Source organism: Falco peregrinus, chromosome 9 (assembly GCF_023634155.1).
Source record: "Falco peregrinus isolate bFalPer1 chromosome 9, bFalPer1.pri, whole genome shotgun sequence".
Lineage (NCBI taxonomy): Eukaryota > Metazoa > Chordata > Aves > Falconiformes > Falconidae > Falco > Falco peregrinus.
Genome location: NC_073729.1, coordinates 37,529,190 through 37,551,982, shown reverse-complemented (window position 1 = coordinate 37,551,982; position 22,793 = coordinate 37,529,190). Strand labels below are relative to the sequence as shown.

The following is a 22,793-nucleotide window of genomic DNA, read 5'->3' as shown; positions in this document are numbered from 1 at the left end:
GCCACATTTCCCACATACTATCCAGTGCTCTGTCCTCTAAACCAAGCTTCTGCCTTTGCCTCAACCCCAGCCAGCCACTTTTGCCATAGCTTGGACCAACCACTTCCAAAGCCCAAGCAGGCACACGATGCACCAGCACACAGGGGAAACATGCATCACTCTTACTTGATACTAGGGACATTAACATAGACAAATGAGATGGGAACAGAACATTCCTACAAGACACGACTTGAATTTGTTTATTTTATATATTTATATATATACCTTTGTATAGATTAAACTGGGTGGGATTTTATCATACACATTTTTTGGTATAATACATGAGAAACGGGAACATAGCAAATATAAATCATTACATTCCTTGAGTGAACTCTGCCACACAGAGACTGAAAAATTGCATGCAATGGGGAGACAGAGAGAAGGGAAATTAATTTTATTAAAAAAAAAAAGAAACTAAGACAACCAAGTACAACTGTCAACAGAGGAGCAGCACTATATATGGCAAACCTGTATAAATTAAAAGTAAATTCCACTCTGATATCTACTATGCTTTAAAGTGCAACGAAGCCTGATTTACCTACAGAATACAGGAAAGATTACCTCCTCTCCCCATTCCAATCTATCCCTAAAAAAAAAACCACCCCAAAACAACCAAACAAAAACCCTAATAAATCTAAAGGATATACATTATCCACAGTCCTACAGAGATGCCTACATCTACTCAGTAGCACCAAGAATCTGATATGGGTGTAATTAAAATCAATTAAAATTTGGGAGCAATGGTAACATCTGTTTGCTGCAGACCTCCTGCCCTTTATTGGTGTCTTGGAGGAGAGGTGGCTCTCCCTGTGCTGAAAGCGAAGGCGACAGTGTCCTGTCCTCTCTCCACCACCGGCCGAACTGTTTTGGCAGCAGGCTACAAACACGCACACGCAGGCACACACATGTACACAGCACAGTGAGAGCAGCTGAAGGTTACACGAAGGGGATGGGATGGGAAGCCGAGGCCCTGTTTGTGCGCATGGGTGTCTGCATGTATGCGCACACGTGGGTGCGTGTGTGGAGGGAGTGGGACTGATCTACACAGAGTTGAAGGGTTGTGTGAGACCAACACACGCCACGAGCCTCTTTGGTGACAGCATGATGGGAAGGGGAGGGAGGGAGAAAAAGGGAGCCAGCAGAGTCCCCCTCTTGTGAGCCTCTGGTCTGTTTGTCTTCCAAGGACGGGGGGCCTGTGCGCCACAGTTCATCTGTCTCCACATGCCACCTCTCAGCACGCCTCAGTAGCCAAAGGTCTCCTGGGAAGCATAGACCATGTAGAGGAAGCCATCCTCATCCTTTTCCTGCTCGTAGATCTCCGAGATGGGGGTAGACACGCTCACCATGCTGTGCTGGTTCACCAGCAGGAAGAAGGCCTGGGTGGGATTCAGCTGCAAGCGACGCCTGTGGGGGCAAGGGCAGGAGGGCCTGGGTCAGCCCACCTGCGGCAGACTCTGCAACAGCAAGTTCTACCTCCCCCCAGCGATGCTGTTCACTGGGGGCCAGGCCTGCGCAGCTGGGACCTCCCGACCACGCTCAGGACATGGTCTCCTTGGGCCCAGCTGAGCTGCTTGGGGCTCCAAGGCCACCTCAGTCAGGACTCCGCACAGCCCCCTTCTCCAGGTGCTGCTGGCAAGGGCAGAGCAGAGAGGCCTCTTCCATCTGAGCTGGAGAATAAAAGAAGGGGACTGGAGCTCCCCCTCATGAACTTACAGTGTCCCTGTGAGGGACAGGTCACAGCCCCATCACCAGTTGCTAAGAACCTTCTCCCCCTTGGACTCCCCAGACAGTCTGTACCACAGCACAAGGATGCTGTGGCTGTCACATCCCCATCTCCGGCAGCCACCTCCACCTCATCCTCACCCACCACCCCGTGTTCAGGGCCTGGGGGTGCAGACAGGTTCGCAGCACGCCCACTGGGGCCACCCCACTCACCGGATGATTTTGACCAATTCACTCATGTTGACATGGTCTGGGACAAGGAACTTGGTCTTGTCCAGCACTGGCAACTGCTTCTCCCCTTTATAGCGTTCAATGATGACCTGGGGAGAAAGGCAATGGTAGGGTTAGCCACAGTTCACAGCACTGGCCTCCAGGGCAAACAAAAATCAAATTAGCACAAGTGGAAAAGCTGAGGTAAGGCCACACTTTGCTTCACTCTCACAGGAAAACAAAACCAAGGACGTGAGCAGTGACCATCAGGTTGGCTGCAGACAGCTCTTCATCTGTTTGCCCGAGCCAGACAGTGGCGAGCATCCAAGCGAACTAAACCACCAACTGCTTGGGCTGGCTGAGAACAGCAGGCATAGTGGATTTATGTAGCTACCTCCCCTGACAAGCAGGAGGTCCGAAAGAGGAGTGAAGTGTACTTTAACATCACTTTCAGGCTGACCAAAACCACAGGTTTTGCTGGTTTGATCTAAGGACTGAACTCACAGTGCACAGCAGGAGATGTTTTCCTTCCCTTCTGTGCCACTACTCTGAGCTGCTGCCGCTCAGCATCACCCTGCTTGCTCAGGAAGAACTGCAGATATTCCCAGACAAGCAGGTTTTAGAATTTGCTGCAGATATTCCCAAACAAGCAGGTTTTAGAAATCACTGCGGAGCCACCCAAGGCATTCCTTCAGAAAGGGGCAGTCTGGATTTCGCCAGTCCCACTCCTGTTGACACTCAAGACACACTGACTCCAAAAAGGCTCAGAAACCCATGGCCACTTCTCCCGTATGCCACACACAACTGTGTGGTGAGCTCCCAGGGCGCTTCAGCATGGTGCCACCACAGGGACAGCCCAGCCTGTCTTCGCCTGCAAGAGGTCTTGCCTGGGAAAGCTCTTACAGCATCTACTTTCTGTAACAGCTAAACAACGATTTCTGTTCAGTCTTCCTACTGTGATAATTAATGAGTATCTTCTGTTAAGGAGTGTCTGCTGATTGCTACAATCGCTGCTCTAAAACAGCCTGGAAATTTACTATTTGTATTCTAAGAAACAAGGTGGTAGGCAGTTAAAGTAAGTAATGATATTACTTAGAAAGCTCAATATGTTCCCATTACAGCGATACTCCGAATCTCGCATCTCTCCAGTACCTACCTAGTTGTTTTCTCCGCAGAAAGACACTTGCGTGTTTATCAGTTCATCGGGAGCTCCCCTAAATCGTTTTCCCAGGTCATTTCCAAAAATATATGGGAGACTGCAAATGCCTTCGGTCAGTGGAGGGATGGAGCACGCGCCGAGATCCGGATGCCCAGAAGATGGCTCTGCGGAGCCAACCGGATCAGGCAAACCTCTGGGAAGGCCGACTGGCCTTTCCCACCCTCATTTGTCAGCGGCAGCATCACCTCCTGCTGCCTGTCTACACCACAGGTAACCAGCCCCTCTGGCTGGGGGCTGCGGCACCACAGCGAGCTGGCAATGTCTGATGCGTTCCCCTGGCCGCAGGGCTTATCTCAGGGCCCACCAGGGTGGGCAAAGCTGTGCTGCAGGCAGCTCCTGGGTGAGGGAGGGGTGTGAAGCTCCTTGGTGAGAGCTCTGCACCTAAATACCCTCTCAGAAGTGCATCCTGGACAAAGCTCACACCAGGGGAACCCAGGAGCCTAAGGGCCAGGCAAGCAGCAGATGAAAGCCCCCATGAGTCCACCCATGTATTCTCACCTTGGCCATGTATCCTCTTGATACAGAGCAAAAGTGCCAGAGAAAAACATCAGGGAAAGCCACATATTGCTCCTTTGGCCCCTTCTGCAAGATGGGGACCTGATGAAAGAACAATTTTCTGCAAGAGACTAAATTATGCATCAGGGTGCCCCTTACCAACCTGTTAACGCCCCTCCTCCCTCCAAGAGGAGGGCAGAGGAGGGACAAAGATAAGCACAACCACCCTGCTGTATTTAATTTGAGCCTTACCTGGACAGATGAGTATTTTGGCTACAGGGAGATAAATAGTCTCAAGGAGCTGAACACTCGCAAGTCACATACAAGGACAGTGCCTTGGCCACTGGAAAACACAGGGGCAACAGCAGGACCTCGAGGTTTTAAAGTAGCTTGCACAAAGAGGCAGCTACGCAGCAACTGTTTGTTTGTGCATATACCTTTACAGGCAGAGAGGGCCCCGTATACCTGGGCTGTGCCTCATTTCTCACTTAACGCCTACCACAAACTGGCACAGGCATCTCTAATTACCAGCCAGTTTCATGCCACAAAGAAAAGCCTCTCAATAGTCCAAGGATGGGCCAAGAAGGATATAGTGGCTGTTAAAGCAGCAGCTGTCTTGTGCCCTGAGCAGACAGAGGGCCTATCATGTAGAACAGCTCCAAGAGCTTCTGTTTCCAGAACATGAGCTGCTATTTGGGTAACCCAGTTATGGGAACAGGTGGCCAGTGGACAAAGCATTCTTGTCTAGCTTTGGAGGGAAATGCATGATCATATGCTAATATTACATCCCTTTGGCCATAGGGCTTGTATACAAAGCCACCTCCCCTCCGTGTCCACTTTCAAGCTGCTGCCTCAGACCAGGGGGTTCCTCACTGTGGGACACGTGCTCTTGCAGTGGGAACCCACCATAGATGTCACTGCAAAAACAGCACGAGCTGGGCACAGGCGGAACGGTGTAGGGCACAGCCTGGCGACCCAGTCCCTTCACAGAGGGTACTTGGGCAGCATTTATAAACTCAAGCCTTGTTCTGGGGCCAGTCTAAAGAGGTAGAAAGGGATTTTGGCAGGGAGTGGGGCCAGATCTGGGAGCCCAAAAGAGGCAAGACTGCCACTGCTCCATGCCCCCAGGTCCAACCAGCAGCAAAGCTGAGAATGTATTCCCAGCAGGCACACACACATGAACACATACATATAACACATACATACCTAGATACACGGCCAGCCACAGAGAGCAACCCAGACATGCAGAGCACTCACACAGAGGCAGCACCAGCAGCCTTATCCTGGTCCCCTGCGGCTGAGCAGGCAGGTGGTCCTTTAGTGGCAATATATACAGCAGCCCCCTTCAGTACAAAAGGTGCTCTGGTGCTGATCCATCTTTAGCTGTGTCAGCCCTGGACACTGGGCCTGCCGCTCCTCAGAACAGCCCTCACAGGAGCCCAGAGAAGGTTGTCCCTTCCTCCAAGTCCATAATTAGGGTTTCCACCCACCAATGTGCCAGGCCAGGGCATTATGTGGGCTCCCTCACCTGCCACTGCCTCTCTGTGGGTGTGCAGAGGAGCTTTTTATCACATCACCTAACAGAGAGCTCTCTGCATGGCCCAAACACCCACAGTCTTCCTTATCGGCACAAGGGGTGGCTCTCCCCAGCCCACCCTCTGCAGCAGTACAGCCTGTGACTCCCTAGGCCTCGCTGAATTTAGCATTACAGTGCTTTGGGAAATGGTTTTCTCCCGTCGCTGCCCAGCACAAGCTGCACCCCAGTGATATCAGGCTCTCCAAGACTCACCGGAGCCAGCTGAAACTTGCAGCTGCTCCTCAACAGGCCCCAGAAAGAGAGCACTGGGGCCGTGTCATGGTTTCACCCCAGCTGGCAAGTTGGCCCCACGCAGCTGGCTGGCGTCACAGTGGGGTGGGGGAGAGAATCAGAAGACTCCAGTATATCTCAGGGGACTCGCTCAAGGGCTCTGAGTGGAAACTGGAGATGGGAGAAGCGGGCAGCAGCTGCAGCACACTGTGCTTTCTGCCAGCAGTACGGGTGCGGCCTGCGCCATCTTCTCCCTAACCACCCCTGGGCTGTGGGCTCAACCCCCCTTGCCAATCCCAAGTTCCTCTCCAGGTCCTGCCTTTCACAAAAGGCCGAGACCTTTCTACAGCCCATTGGCCTGCACTCACTGCTCAGACCCATGGCTGCCCCACACCATGCTCTGCTCTGCAGCACAAGGCTTTGCTCTCAGCCCTAGCGCTGAAAGCAACGTACATTGACTTTCAGGAACATTGCTACAAAAAGGAGAAGGGACAGCATCAAACTTGGTGTCAAGGTCTAATTGAGACCAGGCCTTCAGAGATACCAGTGACACAAACACAGCTGGACACCCCGACGCCTTCAACAGCCACCTCTCCTCCCAATGCTTTTTACTGCTCCAGCAAAACCTGCAGCTAAACATACCTTCCCCTGTTGTGTCAGTCAGGCCAGGAAAGCAAAGCAGCTGAGCGTTTAGCAGAGTCCCTCATCCTCTCACGATGCTGGCACTCAGGACACTACCAAGGACAATACAGCACTGAACAGAGCTCACTGGAGCAGGTATGGGAGGGCTCAGGTCTCTGCCATGGCTAAACCTCCACGCACACACACAGCTCCCCAGACAACCACACCAGCAGCCAGGTCCTGATGGCACTGCCGCCCTCTCCTGGGGCACGTGGTGTCTGACCCCAGCACAAACGGCACTCCAGCTATGGGAGCTCTCCCACCACGTTTCAGTAGTGCTGGTAAAATTCTGCATGTGGATGCAGAGCTCTGGCTCCTTCTGTTCCATTTCCCAGGCAACACGCATTTGCATACAGGCACTTGATAGATGCATGTGCGCATATTTTATGTACAACTTATTTCTAGCCTGTCCTTATTGCTAGAGTCTTAAGGCACTGTAATTAGCTCTGCCACAGCTCTAGAGAAATGCAGGGCCAGCCTAATGCCATGAAAACAATGCTAAAAGCTGGGGTCAATAAACGTGTAGATGATATGGCACACTGGTATTCAGTGTGCTGCAAGGGGCAAGTCCTGTTCTGCTGGGCTGACAACACGTGGACACCACAGTGGTGGTGAAAAGAAGGAAGAGAAAGATTTCTTCTTGCTAGAAAACACTGTGCTAAAATCAAAAGAAGAGTGAGGCAGAAATGGACTAGTACGTGCCAAGAGCAGTCTGAGACATTAAGCCCTGATGGCTAAATACAGAAAGACGGTATGCAATTTTAAGACAAGGCTGATGTTCATCCAATACTGAAAGCAAGCTGAAATAGGAACACATCCCATTTTTTGGTCATACATGCTGTGGTATTGCAAATACTAACTCAAGCAAGCCCTGAGCACATTATTTCTCTAAATTGTCCACCTCCTCAGGAAAAGCAGCAAATACTCAGCTAGGATATCAGAAGCACACCCTCAGCCAAAGAGCAAGGCAGTATGGTCTGACATGGGCAGAAAGAACTGGAAGCAATTCATGGAGTCTCACCTACACGTCAACAAGAGGTGCTAGGAAAGCACAGAACAGGTGTGACACTTTGGCTGTCGTATGAATTACACTAACAGAGTCTCTCTGCTTTCAATACAGCAAAGATCAACTCACACATCTTTCTCCAGGCAGGTACAGAGAAATCCTTACCAGGTTATCCAGGAAAAGTCAGGTAGCTACTGTAACCAAAAAAAAAACCCAAAACCCAAAACTGTTTCCTCCTGTGCACTAGCTTGGAGGTAGACCTGACATCAAATCAGTTCCTTGCCTCTAGGGAAGGCATGAAGCTTAAGAGAAAGACTGTATTTCACACTGCTGAGAATGTGGCCTGCTGCTGAGCAGCTGGCATGTACAAGGCGCGGGAGGCTGCTGGACAGTGTCCTGTGTTCATTCTGGGGAGCAGTTTTGTAACCTCTGGGCTGGCTGGTGGAGGCTATCCAGCAGCACAGAGGGGTCATGAGAACAAAGTCTAATGTAGAACGGCAAGAGTAGTAACTTACCGGAATTTTGTTTGGATGCTGCTCTCGAATCTGCTGTACTTCTTTACAACGATCCGCTGGGAAGAAAGAAGTAAAGAAATGAAGTTAGAAACATCTGGCTGTGCTAGGTCAGGCAAAAACGAGGTAACTACCCTGCAAGCCACAAACCGACAAAGAGGGACACTAGAAAAGAAATGTAAATTCTGTTCATCAGGCCTTTTCTGAACATTTTGCAGCAATGAGATGGTCAGCCAGATGTCAGCCTCTGTGACCAACCCTTCACAGCCTCCCACCACCCCAATCATCCCCGAGGTAGGGACACGTTCTCCTGCCTGGTAAAACTGGGCAACGCACATGGAAACCAAGTGACTTAAATGGGACCATAAGGATTATGAAATCGTATGCCTAAATCTGCCTTAAGCAAATGCAGCTCATGACCATCAGCACCAGGCAGCAGCACGGCTTTAGGGTCTCAGCTCTGCAAGTTCAGGCTCTTGGTGTCTTCTGGCTGCTTCCCCAGAGGAGACGACACTCCAGCTGGGGCTGGGTTTTAGCCATTTCCTTCTGCCTGTTGTGCACTTTCAAGCACTGTCTGGCACAGTGCCTCAGCCCCAAAGATACACCTTGCCAAGGAGGACTCCTTCACTATCACAGATCTACACAGTAGTTACAACAGCTATTGGCCTGACTGAAAGTATTCCTAGCCCTGCTGTGGAAACAGGAAGAAAAACTTAAGCAAGGAGATGACCCGTGTACTAAAAAGATTTTTTTCTGCAGTTGTCTTCACACTTCCTCACCCATTTCCTCCAGAGTTCATGTTTACTGACACACACCACAGGCAGCACATAAAAGCTCGCGTGCTCTTCAAGCTTATAGGAGAATTTCAATGCCCCCTCACCACTTTATCAGCAGCCCCTCCACTTTCACAATTCAAAGCCACAGAAAGGAGAGGAAGAAGCCATACCAGGGCCAGGTACAGCTCAGCATGCTCCTCCTGAGACACTACAGACCTATGCTCTTCCTTGCATTACCACTACTCTGGGAAGTGCTTCACAGCCTACAAAGACCCATCTGAAGTGCCCAGGGGCTGCAGTTTCATAGATTGCAGTAGGTAAGACAGGCAGTGAAGGCCAAGGACTAAGGACTGCTAGAAATGCAAGATCTGGGTAGCACAGGATCTGTCATGGGATCATCCTGCCACACAGTCGCTGGCGCACCACCTGCTTCCAGTCTGACTCCCCTTACCTGCTTCACACAGCCCCAGTTTCTCAAGACCCACCAGAATTGTGTAGGGCAGGGTAAGTGGATGTGTTTGAGTGTGTTTTCTCCCCACATATGTTCAGGATTTCTCCTCTAACCATTCAATAAAACCTTACTGCATATAAATTTGGCTAGAGACTACTTTGGAAGAGTCTGAAGTTTCTTCAGAGGCCACAAGACTACAAAATCACCTGATCACAGAAGCATTTGAGCACCGTTTCTGTCTCCTCCGAGGGGAAAACATCCCTCTGTCAGAAATTGCAAGACCTTTCTTCTGTAAGACTCCATGGGCTAGCAAGACAGAGCAAGATTATCTGGATTTAATGGAAAATTTAGGCATATTTTTGGGGGGTTTATGATTGAAGATGGAGTTCCTCACGTCTCCTTTTCACCCAACCCAATGCTCCAGGGCATCCAGAGTTATCCTTGTGATACAGACCATTTTCCTCTGAGGTCCCAATCAGCAAGGAGTTACGCAGAAATCAGCACTGCATGCAACACTGGCACAGCAACGCCTCTTCGGGAACGCTGAAGCACACAGTGGCAGAAGCACCCAGCACACAAGCACCCCACCTGGGCAGCCAGCCAGAAGCATGTGCACCCCCTTCTGCAGAGCTCCGCTCTCACGTGTTTGGTGCGTACAAGCTTCAGCAGGACAGGGCATCTGAAAGGCTGGAGACCCAGAGCGTGAGTAGACAACACTTACCAGCCTAAGTACTTTAGGCAGCTCGGCTGCAATCAACTCTGCCTTGCTGGGTATTGACGAAGCCTACAGAAAGCTGTGCCCTCATGGCTAGCTAGTTTTTCCAGCTTCAGTATCCACCCCACACTGCATCCCTCTCCATGCCATCAGATGGCCACATGGATGAACTTCCTAGACATCATGTACTTCCCTGTAGGATCACAGAACTGTCTGCATAGGAAGCCCCAACAGTGCAGGTAGTTATGAGAAGGGTCTGAGAAGCAATTCACCAAAGGAAAATTTGCAGCCTCTGCATATTATGGCTAGTAACATAGATAATCTCAGAGCATCCAACCAGTCTATACTGCACGTGCCAAAGGGCAGTCACGTGCCTGATACCCGCTTCTTGCTCCCTGGAAGCACCACCAACTTCAGCACAAGGCTGGCAGCCATCACCACCTTCGCTTTCACAGAGGAGCCAGAGGTGCTCCCTGCCCATCAACCTGAGAAAGATGCCACACAGAGAATAAAACAGTAAATCATACACCCTGCTACACGTCACCATCTCAGGATCCCACCCCTGAAACCAAAGCCCTTTTTCCCCCAAGGGGTAGAAACTGCAGGTGTCTCTGACAGAAGCATGCCAGGCTGCTGCTGCTCCAGCACATTTCTTGCAGGTCTTGCTGACTCCATGCTCAGCAGGAATTAAGGGCATGAGCCACCAGTGATAAAGGTCTCAAAAGCATGGGACAAGGGAGCTGCTGCTGTAGCCTGAAGTCTGATGCACCACAGCAGCAGCTGCCCTGTCCCATGCTTGAAGACCTGCCGCGTGCCCAGGACCTGGCCCCTCTGCTCACATGGGTGCAGGGCCCAGGACCCCTCTGCTCACATGGGTGCAGGGCTTTTGCAGCCTTTCTGATCTCAGGGGACCCTGCAGGAGGTGCCCGATTTGCAGGTTACCACAATGCAGCGATAGTAGGTGCTGCAGCTACAAGCACCTTAAGCACTGCACTTCTTCCTCTGGCCAGGAGATGCTCATTTTGGAAACTTAATTCAGGAAGGCAGCTAGGAGCAACCCACCCAAGCTGTTCAGGTGCCTGAAGATTCAAACAGAAGTTTCCAGGACATCTGAAGCTCGGCTAAGGAGCACACTCAGTTCCATCCTAGCCTTGGAGATCCAGCCAATCAGGCTCAGGAATCAGGAGAAAGTATCCTGCACCAAAGCCTGCACAAGGGTAATTTCTGTGCACGCAGTAGTTCAGGGGCTAGAGATCTTCCACAAGAAATAGGTGATGGTCACCCACACCCTCCTCAGCCTGGAGTGGGAACTAGAGGTTGATCCTGTGTCTCATGAAAGCATCTTCAACATCACACAGCAACGAATGGCTATAAATACCACCTTTAATTTAATGTACATGTAGTCTAATTTAAGTCACAGGAATAAAGAGAAAACCATTAAAGGGCACTTCAGAGAGATGCCAACAGAGATGTCAGCCTAGCACCCAAGCTCACGCCACGTACGGCACTGCTCCCTCCCCCCTTTCACTAGCAGTGTCTGCACGCTCACATTACATACATGACAGGTCTGATTTTACATGCCTTGTTCTTCTCGGGCAGCTCTCCGAAATTATAGCTGTGCAAAGTGAGGTTAAGACTTTCCCCTTTTCTGTAGCACCTGGCAACAGTTAATACTTAGCCTATATGTAAAGTGAACCAGAACCATTCACACAACCCAGTCTGTAGCTACATTTTTTCCCCTGGCCCCTCCTTACTGCAAGGAGAAGCAGGACCACCACACCTGATTCCAGCAGCTCAGGGATTCCAAGCAGGAGGGGATGAAGGGGCTACAGCAGCTGCTGTTCTGAAGGAGCTGAGCCAAGATTAATGAACTGCACCCAGAGGGAAGCACGTCGCCTCTGCTCCCGGCTGCGGGCACTGCACAGCTGCCATGAGAGAAGCCAGGCTCTTCCCCCATGCCAGTATGTGAGAGCTCAAGGTGGCATCAAGATAAAACACACACACTTTTTATTGGTTATTCCTAGAAAAATTTCTCTGCTAGGGCCTATTGAAAGACAGGAGTATTTTTGTAGCATTCCATATGCCTTTTTCTCCTCCAACTGCTGTTTCAACTGTTAAGTACCAACAGCAAAGCCTGCAAATTGTCCAAAACACCAGAATCTCAGCTGTTCCTTGACTGAAGTCCTTCCCAAGCTGTTCTCTCAAAGATGTGGGCACACATCATATCCCATGGTAACACAGGATGAGATCGTTATGATGGTCAAAGAGAACAGTGGAAAATTTTAAGCCGAACTTTCCGACCATTAGCTTTTTTTTTTTTTTTTATCAGCAGTGCCCAGGAACTCTGGCGATGGGAGACGGGTCTCTGCTGTGCTGGGGGCTGTGCAGACACAGGACGAAAGGACAGCTCTGGATGCAAAAGAGCTTAATCAGACAAAAGATACAGATGGTGGAACAGAAGGAAAACACATGGCAAGTCCTCCAACAGTGCAGTTGCATAAGGGACAGCATTTTTCAGGAGACACTAGACAAACACTGGTCAAGCACTAGTGCTGCTGAGGGGCAGCAGACAGGCTCTACAACCAGCCCTGCTGCCTGCGATGACTAGAATGCTGTTAAGAAAACACCATTAAGAAAAAAAACACCACCTGGAAACATCAGCAACATGCCATCAGTCAACAGCTCCTGAGCTAGCAAAAGCTGTGCATGGAAAGCAAAGCAGAGAGGAGAAATTCAGCCACAAGCAACTGCCTCTCCCTGTAGTCCCACATCCCGGGGCTCCAGGTCCAGCTGCCCATGGCACGAAGGGAACATGCAGACATCCCTTCCACTTGCAGCAGGCTGCCAGCCCTGTGGCTTTCCCACTGCCATCCACAAGACACTCCGCTGGCCAGCTTGCGGGGGATCTGCCTCAGATCTGAGGCAGATGCAAGAACGAACATGCTTCTTCAAGAAACTGCTGCGGCCAGTCCCAGGGCAGAGGGTTGCTAGAACATGGTCCTCTCTCCAAGAGATTTTCTGCAAGGAGAGGAGGAATTGGATGGTTTGAAATCAGGGTATGTCTGGATTAACCTGGCAACTACTGAAGACACAGGCAAGTTATGCAGGTCATTCCAGTTGAATGTCAATAAGTATTTTTGTAGTATCACACCACCATAAGGCCAGACACCTCTAACAACCAGGAAATAAGCCCTTGCGTATGTGTCACAGCTCACACAACAGCTGACCTGACCCATCCTTGCCCAATACTGGAGAGCTCATTCTCAGGCCAGTGGCACTGCAGGAGGAGCAAGAGCAGACTCCCACACCCAGGGAGGGGGGCAGAGCTCATGAGGTGAGCCGTGCCCCGGAGAAGCTGCCCCCATTAGTAAGAAAGGGTCGTTGTCCCAGGCTTCGTAGGACAGCAGCACTGCAGAAACTTGACAGTGACTGTGATTGTTGGTTGTATTTTACTTCTGTCTGCAAAGCTGGGGGGGCTCTGGACAGGATGAATGACTTGGGACAAAAAATACACTGTTTTGAACTTAGTGTCTGACAGAAAGCATGTCTCTGCAACATGGTGGAGGCAGAGCCTGATGCTCACTGCCACAGGAAGGTATTACCAGCATGACCGTGGAGCAATGCTGTTCCAGCCTCATTACAAGATTTAATGGGCGTAATGTACAAGGTGTAACGTTTGGAAGGATTTTTCAATGTCTAGGTCCTGGAGCCCAGTGACTGCAGAAGGATCTCAGCTGCCTTGTTCATTTGCGTAAGTTCCCAATCTTTCTGGCTCCAGAGTAAAGCTTGAAAATGGATTTTATAAGACAAGCAGGAACCACCTTCATTTTTTTTGAGCAGTTTCAAAATTTAACCGAGAACAATTTTGCACCTGGCTGCAGGCAAGAGTATTTGTATCTGGCAAATCCATGATAAGGGCTCCATACAACTGTGAAGTCTAAATTCATGTCAAGATGCTCATTCTCTGGTTGCACAATACCATGTAACCCTTGCTGTGGACCACGCAGGATGAGCACTGGGCCTCCACCATTCAAACAGCTTAAACAAGGGCTTCCTACTCACTAGCCCTCCTGAGCACGGGGTGCAAACCGGGCAATACCTTCTGCGTCATGTCTGGATGGCATATGGAGTATTTACATCAGAGTTCCAGATAAGGAACTGTTGGTTTTTTTCTCAATGTTTAATCATAGCTTCACTAGCCCTGGAAAAAGAACAGCAGGTTCCCTCCGTTAAGAGCGGTCAGGAGGCTGTCCTCTACAAGGGCTTCCCTCTAGCTTCTGTTTGACCTTTTCTTCTGTCTTAACAACCTTCACAATAACAAGCCTCCATGACAGCACAAATGCGCTCCGATTTCTCAGAACTACTCAGGACACTTCAAATTGCTCAAACAAAGAACTGTCTTTTAATGCAGAACACCACACACGTGCATGCACAAAGACTTTGCACAGCCCGGGTCGCTGCTATTTGTGCACAAACATGCCTGGACATGCATAGCCTATTCGGGGAGACGTGCCAGCCACAACAGTCTTGATTTTATTCCTTCATCATCTCTCGCAGTCTATTTCCAAACTGCCTTCTGAAAACAAAAGGCAGCAAACAACTGCATGGCCACAGACGGAGGTGTTTACACACTGCAGGTCAACCACAGAACGTCACAAGCAGGGTGACACATCAGAAGGCCTCCCAGTGACTCTCCTGACCGTAATCCCTGCTGGGACTGACCGAGGAAGGAACAAAGAAGCCAAGGGAGATGACTTGTCTGTGGCTCATGGCTACTCAATGACAGAGGCTGCAAGAGTCTACCAGTCTTACAGATGGTAGATTCATCACTCCACCCTTCTGGCTCAAGGGGTTCTCCCAACTTTTTGTAGTGACGAAAGTATTAAGTAACAAAGTACATACAGGTTTTATTGTTCCTGGCTGCCATTCAGGACCTTTTGTTATATAAAAGAATAATAATAAACCAGTATTTGTGGACTACATGTCTAGTTGGCATTTGTTCTGGATGTTTATTCAGTTCTTCTTGTACCAGTATTTTCTTCAATGGTGATAATTAGCCCCACATCAAATCACATTCTCGGTAATTAATACAAGATGCAGCAAAGCATCAAGTTGCAACAGCAGCCTTGTTTCAAGGAATTCCAGCTCTTAAAGCACAACTGCTAGAGCATGGACATCCCAAGCACAGCGTTAACGACAAGCTGACCCACTAACCACCCTCAGCACAGCATTAACGACAAGCTGACCCACTAACCATCCTCAGGTCAAGATCAAGATGCTTTTTCAAGCCCTGAACAAGCAAAATTGTTACAAGCACAGGATGGTGCACCAGACGTACAATTCATGCACCGTTGATCTTTCAGCTGGTACAAGCATGGCTGGCTTACACTAGATGACTCCCTAGAGAAGGCAATGCTTCGCTTTTCCCCAGAGCCAAGGGGAGAGGGAGTTCAGCTCTATGTGCTGCCTTTCCTCTAAAGAGAAGCAGCTTCCCAGAACTAAAGTAGATCTCCCAGAGGACTGAACCTGGGATCGGAACACTCAGTCTAGAGGGGCTGCGGTCAAACCACTGTTTGTCACCTAGCCAGGGGCTCCAGCTGACCAACAGTGCACACACATCTGTGCCTTACTGCGGAGCGCCTCCATTTCGGCAGGATGCTGGGGCACGAGGCCAACTCACTTTCAGTTAGCTGACCGGTCTAGGTTTAAGGTCCGCGTCCGTAACCACACTGCCTAAGCACTGCATTGAAATCAAAGCTTGAAGCCTGCTGGCAGCCTTGCAACGGCAGAGCAGCCAATTCAAAACAATCTCTTCAAGAACAGTGGGAGGTGCAAGCACTACCCAATGCTCCAGAGGGCTCACACTCTTTATGGGAAGTGCAATGGTGTCATCAGGCTGCTGCACACTCTCACTACAGACAGAACACCCTGTTCCTTTGATACAAACCACAGCTTTGTTCTGGGAATTGTTTTGCACTCCTACAGTGACCTCACTCCACAGGAGACATCCACCTCAGCATCTACAGTCGAGTTCAGCACATGAAGGCAGAGGGTTACTGTCAGATCTTATCCCGTGCACCCAGACCAAAAATGCTCTGCTGCTGACGCGCCAAGGACCGGACCAGGTCACAGAGCATCACCCTCTCACCACTAATGGCACATCAGATCACGGGAGAAGTCAGCACTCAGTGCCCTCAACACACCTTGGCTCAAACCCCTGGCATTTCCCAGCCAGTCCCTTCTTCAAGTCCTCGACAACGATGAACAGAAATGCAGAAATTTTATTCAGAACAGACCCAACACAAAGCGAATAAACAAGCAGAGGCAATGAATGGAAAAACAGATCTCAAAAATACAAGGAGGAGGAAAACATGCATTGAGGAAAGTAGAATCTTCAGCAAGGAGTGGCAGACCATGACCTAAGCAAGCCACTTACCATGAAACTGGAGCCTGGGTGCCTTTTGTAAACATTCGTATTCCTGACTGCCTTTTCTCTGTTTTTTAGGCACCATTCCACTTCTATAAAGTTTTGAAGCCTTAAAAATTACGCCATTCTGAGGGTACAGTGTCTCTGGCAACGTTTTCCATCAGCCCTTTCCAACTGCATTGTAAACAATCGCTTCCTGCTCCTGTTGTGTAATGATTTGAAGACGAAAACAAGCTGTATTTACTTTCTCTGACCGAGTAATTCCAGCCCTGACCCAAAGCAACTGCATGGGCTGCCAGGCCTCCTCCTCCTGGCTGAGCATTGCAGACCAGTCAGCTGAGAGAGCAAAAGGGCAGAGGAAAGTACACAGAAACAAGGAGCACTTGCAATTGCCGGCACCAAACTCCCTCACCCCCCTCTTTCCCTCCTGGGCTATTTTAATCCTGCTTTCTTTCAACTACTCAGAGCCTCGGATTTTGTTTTCCTTCTGGCTCATACAAAGTCTGAGCAATCTGCAAAGGCAAACCAGACTCCTCCTGCCCATAGTAAGCCGATTCTCACCAGTTTAACAGTAGGTAGTTACTAAGGGTTTGATCTAGGACTTTGCTGCTTGTAATACGCAGCTTAGGAGAACACAGCAGGGTCCCAAGCAAGTCTCCCAAGGCACCCCGGCTGCATTTTATTCTTGTTTGTGCATGTTCGCTTGGCTCAGTCACTGTGGCAGAAGGAGGCTGGGTGAGCATTCAAGGCCAGAAGGGTTGTACCAAGAAGTTACCAAATATTTACAGTTCCAAGAGAGCAGCAAGAGGCTGGATCAGTGGTTCAGTATGAAAAAGCTCCAGTTTTAAAACTCCTGTAGGAAACACACCCTCACCTGCTTTTGGACAGTATCCAACACAAATGAAGCCTTATTTGGCACAAGCACACAGATTTTGGCGTTATTCAGGCCATAAAGCTCAGGCCGTACGGCCCGCGGGACGCACCCCGCCAGCAGCAAGCACCTTCCCCGCGGCAAAGGCCAGGCCCAGCAGCACCCGGGGTCCCACCCGGCTCCGCCACCCGCTCGGGCAGCGAGATGCGGTGCCTGCCCCGGCAGCCGCCTCCACGGGAGCTCTCCCGCCGGGAACGCTCAGCAAAGGGGTGGGCACGATGCCAGCGCCGCCTCTGGGTGCCGAGCTGGGTCGGGGGGTATCCATGCTGGAACAAGAGGGTCGGGGGCGATCCGCGCTGGGATCCATGCTGGAACAGCAGCTGCCCCAGGCTAGCGCCGGGAGCGGGTCACTGCGCTCCGCCAGCACCGCGGAGCCGGACCCAGAAGCAACGCTCGCCCCGCGGCCGCCGCCCCCCGTGGATTTCCGAGCCCCGGCGGCCACCACCCCGCCCCGCCCGGCTCCGGGCCGGCACAGCCCGGCCCCGGCCGCCGCCCTCCCCGCCGGAAAGCCCCGTTAGCGCGGGCCCTGAGGAACTGGGCTCGCCGAGCGGCAGCGCCCGGGCTGACACCGCCGGCACAGAGAGCCCGCCGGGTGAGGGGCTGCCCGCGCGCCGGCGGCCAGGTCCCGGGGCGGGCACGGAGCCCACCCGCCTCCGGGGGGTGTGGGGGGGCGCCCGCCTCCCAGCCCGGCTCGGCCCCGCCGCCCGGTGCGGCCCACGCTGACATCCCCCGCCCCCGAGCCTCCGGCAGCCCCGCGGCCGGGGGGGCCAAGGTCGGCGCGGCGGGGAGGGAGCGGGGCCGGGGCAGCCCACCCCCGGCCGGCTCACCGAAGGTGCGGCGCTGCTTGAAGGGCCGGTCCGAGGGCATGGCGGCCGGGGCGCGGGGCCGGCGGGCGGCTCCGTCTGGCGGCGCGGCCTGCACTGGGGCTGCGGCGGAGCGGGCCGTGACGTCACTGCGGCACGCCCGGAAGGGGCGGGGCTTGGCCCGGGGCGTCCCGCCCCCCAGCGCTGCCGGGACGGGACGGGACGGGACGGGGCGCGGCGCGGCGCGGCGACGGGAGGGGGCCCGGGCCTCTCTGGCCCCACCGGCCACAGGAAGCGGCTTCTTTGTGCCCCCGCAGCGAGCGGGCCGCGGGGCAGCGCCGCCGCTCCCCTCGGGCGGCGGGAGGCGGGAAGGCCGTGGCGGGCTGCGACGGCTCGGCCGGGATCCCCGAAGGACGGAGGTGCCGGCGGCTCCAGGCGCGGCGGCCGCCTCAGCAGCGCTCGGCCGGGCCGGCTCCCTGCGGCGACCCCCGGGGCTGCCCGGCCGGGACTGGGCGCCTGCCCGGCCGCTGCCCGCACGCCGGCGGCCTCCCGAGCTGACGCGGGCACTGAACGCGGCCGTAACCCGATCTCACCGAGATAACCAAGTATCTGCAATTCCCACACCTACCTCTATCGTTTCTCAACTAATAAGCCTGCCGTTCTCCCTGCGGCATTCAGAGCCACGTCCATGCTGAATATTTTAAAGACCACGGCATGACTACAAATAGGTCAGGCTATTTCTGGAGCTGCTGCAAAGGAATCGAGAAACAACAGCAAACAACATCTCCCTTTCACAGAGAACCCTGTCTAATATCCCGCCTTAATACATGCAGCAGCAAAAGCTATATTCTGCCAAAGCAATGTTTCATTGTTTACAGTGAACTGGTGTGAAACATGAACAAACACAAAATGTTAAAAATCTTAAGTACAACCTTAGTAAAAAAAAGACACGAAAGCTGCATCTCTTAAAAACCTGCTCCAATTATTCAAAGCGTCACAAATTAAAATATATTTAACTACAACCAAACAAATCCTTGGGTAAGCTCTACCAGGAGAAAAGAAAGGAAACAACTGCTTCCATGACTTAACATCACGGATTTTCCTTGACCAACCAGTACCAGTAGTCAATTAAACACATACTGGTAAGGAAGTGTAAACTCTTCAGATTCACAAGTAAAGACCTTCGTTTGCCATGTAGGTCCTTTTAATCAGAAAATACATGAGGGAATGCAGCAATGTTGAATTAGACGTGGCAAGCTGATCAACTTTACAGACCACTTTATTTTTTATTACTGTTGTTATAAAGTGGTTTTAATGAGAGGCATTAGGAACTTTTTCTAATTTAGTGACTTGAACCCTGATTTTATCCATGCAGGACTGAGGCCATAATTCCAGAGATCATTCATACAGCCAGAGTGGGAGAAAAGACACTGGTTTGTGGAAGCTCTGTAACTTCTCAGCACATTAATGTACTTGCATAAATGGGACACGGCTCAAGGAGATTTTACTTCTAATACAGCAGCGTAGGATGTATACAGCACATACTTCTTCCTTCAGCTTTCCTGAAAAATCTTGCACAGACTAATACTTCTCTTGCCTGTTCTTACAGATGTCATTGACAAAACTCCTTATTTAAGGAGGTGCATTTCAGATCCAAAAAATCCTGGATCAGTCAAAAATTTAAAGAAGATGGGAGGAACCAGCTGTATCAACCCAGCACCAGCAAGCTGTCTTAACATGACCTAGGATCAACAACGAGCTCTACACACGCCGTCACTCCTACAGGGTAAACACCATTGATAATAAGCAGCCCTGGATGCTTGCAAAACCATGCTAGCAGAGGGAAATCTCCCTGAAGGAACCCTGTAATGCTGGTGAAGGAAGTGTATTTTTGTCAACAGAAATTGTGTTGACACTCAGGCTTCTGCTGACATGGTAGCGTTTGTCAGAGCTCACCGCCCCTGCACACCCCAGCTGCCATAGCTTTTCCTGCAGATTATACTGGTTCCCAGAGGTGCTCTAGCTCTACTAATATAAGGCCAGCCTATAGTGGTATAACTATCTATGCCAGATTTTCATCCCCTATAGCTGTACCTATACATAACAGAAGTGTTAAGACAAGATCAAACATAAATGTCCTGTATGTGAAGAGGAGCGCTGCACAATGAGAGCTCAGCCATCTCGGGCAAAGAGTTGCTCTGGAGGGTGCTGGAGCAAACACAAGCTGCAGCAGCATAAAACAGCTGCCCTAAGACCTGTGGATTAGTTCCTGCAAGCCTAGCTTTTGCAGTATTAATGTGTTATCATCTCCATTTCTCTGCCAGAACTTTATCTCAGAGCAGAGTCAGCACAAGACAGCATGTCCTTGGGCCTCAAGTGCTGCTGTTCATAGCCCAGAGCCATACCTCAAACTTCCTTTCATTAGCTTGTTAATGCATCGGGGTCTGTTTTCCACATCTCAGCAGCAGATGTTTCCCCTGCCTTCAGAAAGGGATCCATCAAAACTGACTTCTCCAAGACAGTAAATTAGGCCAGTTTCCAGCCACAACACAAAGCAGCTCTAAGGCACAGAGCGCAAAGGTTATTCAAGCCCTACTTTGAACCACCTCATCATGCTTTCTGCCTAGAAAGAAGGACTAGAACTGTAACATACATTTTTCTATTCTTCCTCAATTTGACAGTAATTTTACTGTATGAATGACCAGGCCCAGACTCAGCAACACTGGAAAGAAGCTAAGCTTCATCCCATCTCTCTTGACTCTCTTTAAGGTAACTTAAGACAAGCGAAATCCTCCCCTAACTTGCACGTGGAGGAATTGCTTCTGGTCAGACCACTGTGACTCTCTGATGCTCCGATCCAAGTAAGACACTTCTTCTCCATGGTAAGCGCCGAAATGGAAGTTATTGTTGTTCTTCAGCTTCATCCACCCTTTCCCCTTTTTTTTAAAAAAAAATTGAATTAACTTTAAATGTGAGCATAAAGGTAGTGCGAGCATGGCATAAGCAGAGTCCTGCCCTGACCAGATGGATTTAACAAGCTCCTCCAGACTGCAAAACCAACTTCTTCAAAGACTCCTTTATTCAAATTCCTGAGTATATTTCAAGCCAGACAGCTAACAGTCCTTGAAAAAAAACCAGCAAAAACCCCAAACCACCCCAAACAATCAGCATACAGCAGGAACTCAGTAAACTCACTGCAACGTTCTCAACACAATGCAGAAAACAAGCACAATCTTTGTTTTGCAATAGGGTTCCCAAACTCAGGTATGACAAAATCACTGGTAGGATAGCTATCCTTAAGGAAGGGTCGAAAAGAATGCAGGACACTGAAGAAATTCTTCATTGTTCAAAAGTAACACTCCCACCTGCTAGGGAAAGCCAACATACATAAACAGGTCACCACCTCCAAGGAACTATGGCTATGAATAACAAAAGATAGAGGAGATAACTGAAGTCACATTTTTCTTCTGCTTTGTCTCACTATTCAGTTATTATCCAGAGACTTCTGCTTGCTGGAGAGAATTTTTTGGAGACAGCATTCAATAAAATGATGACAGATCACGTGCAGAGGCAGCAAGTTGCTGTGTAACAGGAACTATTCCAAACACAGAGCTTGATTTCAGACCCTATTCCTTGGTTTGATGGCATGGCTTAAACAAAGATTCAATAATAAAAGGGCCAGTGAATACATGCTATGCAAATTATCTGTCGGTTTGCTAACACTAGGAGATGGATGTTAACATCAGTCACTTCTTGGCACAAAATGTGATCCCAAGGCTACACCAATTTAGTGTGGTCAGAAATATGCTGATGGGAGAAACTGTTCATAAACTGAGTAACAGCCGACAGTGAGTCATGATAACAGCTGAGATACCCAAAATACTGTAAAGCACCCTTGCCCAGATGCTGCAGGACTGACCACTTTACAGATCTCAATAAGCATTTCTGACCTTCACGGCCACAATCACTACCTAAAAAATTAGTCAGTACATTAATGCCCAAGCTTGAAAATGCACAGAAAACAAATGCCAAAGATACAGGTTATCTCAGCTGTTTGAGTCACCACATACCCACCCCATCACTCTGTGCTGTGAAATCCATGAAAGCCTGCAAGTCAACACCAATTTTTGCTAAAGACTCCAAAACTGCACTGCAGCCAATTGCCTGGAATTCCTGCTAACCTGCTGAGATCACCCATAAACCCTTAGTCTGTTCCTCAGTGTAGAACTGGACTGTATCACATCTTCCTACTACTGATTGTAATTTTGAAAAAGCAGGGCTAAACATGGTTTATACACTTCTGGTAACAGAAATCCATGAGCCACAAGTGATCACTCACCAACACAAGAAACAGCATCCCCTAACAAAACTGCAGTCACTCAGTCTACGTTTTTTCTTTAATTGTAGAGTATGTTTCATGCCTGAGGCTCAGGTGCACTTCAGAAGAAATTCCTTTTCAGGCTGGTAACACTAACACAAGAGGATGCTGAAGCAGAAGCAGGCAGCTACACCACCTGCGCAAGCGCCCCCTTCTCTGCGGGACAGACGCTGGGGAAGGGAGCTGCTCTCGGCGGTTAGCTGCGTCGAGCTACCTGAGTACGCAAAGAAAACGCAGCACAAGACCATCGGCATAATTTCTGAATCTGGACTATGACGTTCAGCGCATCACCAGGACTCTTCAGTACAAGCCAGAGTTGTGTCTGTCACACACTTGACAAACAACTTCAAAAGGAAGACATTTTGCATAAATTCTTGAGCTCTGCATGCAATTACAAGGTGCTTTCAAGGCTAAAAAATAGCCGCTTTATTGTTTGGCACAACCAGAGAACTCTTTCTTTGTCCTTAATGGCCATCAATAAAAAAATTGCTAAAGGAAGACAGCAGATCAAATTGGCTACCGAACTGTGACCGTATGAGAGCTCCATCAGGCAGTCCCGATGGCCTGCCTGAGCCACAACACTCCTCTGTCTGAAACAAAAAGGAAGTGGTAGGAAAATGC

At 50.3% G+C, this 22,793-nt stretch overlaps 1 protein-coding gene across 1 annotated transcript; it reads right to left on the bottom strand.

The window, feature by feature from the left end:
- Window positions 1-216: 216 nt before the first annotated feature.
- Window positions 217-18,988, bottom strand: MAP1LC3A (microtubule associated protein 1 light chain 3 alpha). The gene is made up of 5 exons (XM_055814235.1): window positions 18,976-18,988; window positions 17,819-18,382; window positions 7,695-7,750; window positions 1,975-2,081; window positions 217-1,443 (listed from the first exon to the last, which is right to left on the bottom strand). The coding sequence occupies exons 1-5, from the start codon at window positions 18,986-18,988 to the stop codon at window positions 1,281-1,283; spliced, it is 903 nt and encodes a 300-aa protein (XP_055670210.1). The 3' UTR covers window positions 217-1,280.
- Between the last annotated feature and the right edge of the window lie 3,805 nt (window positions 18,989-22,793).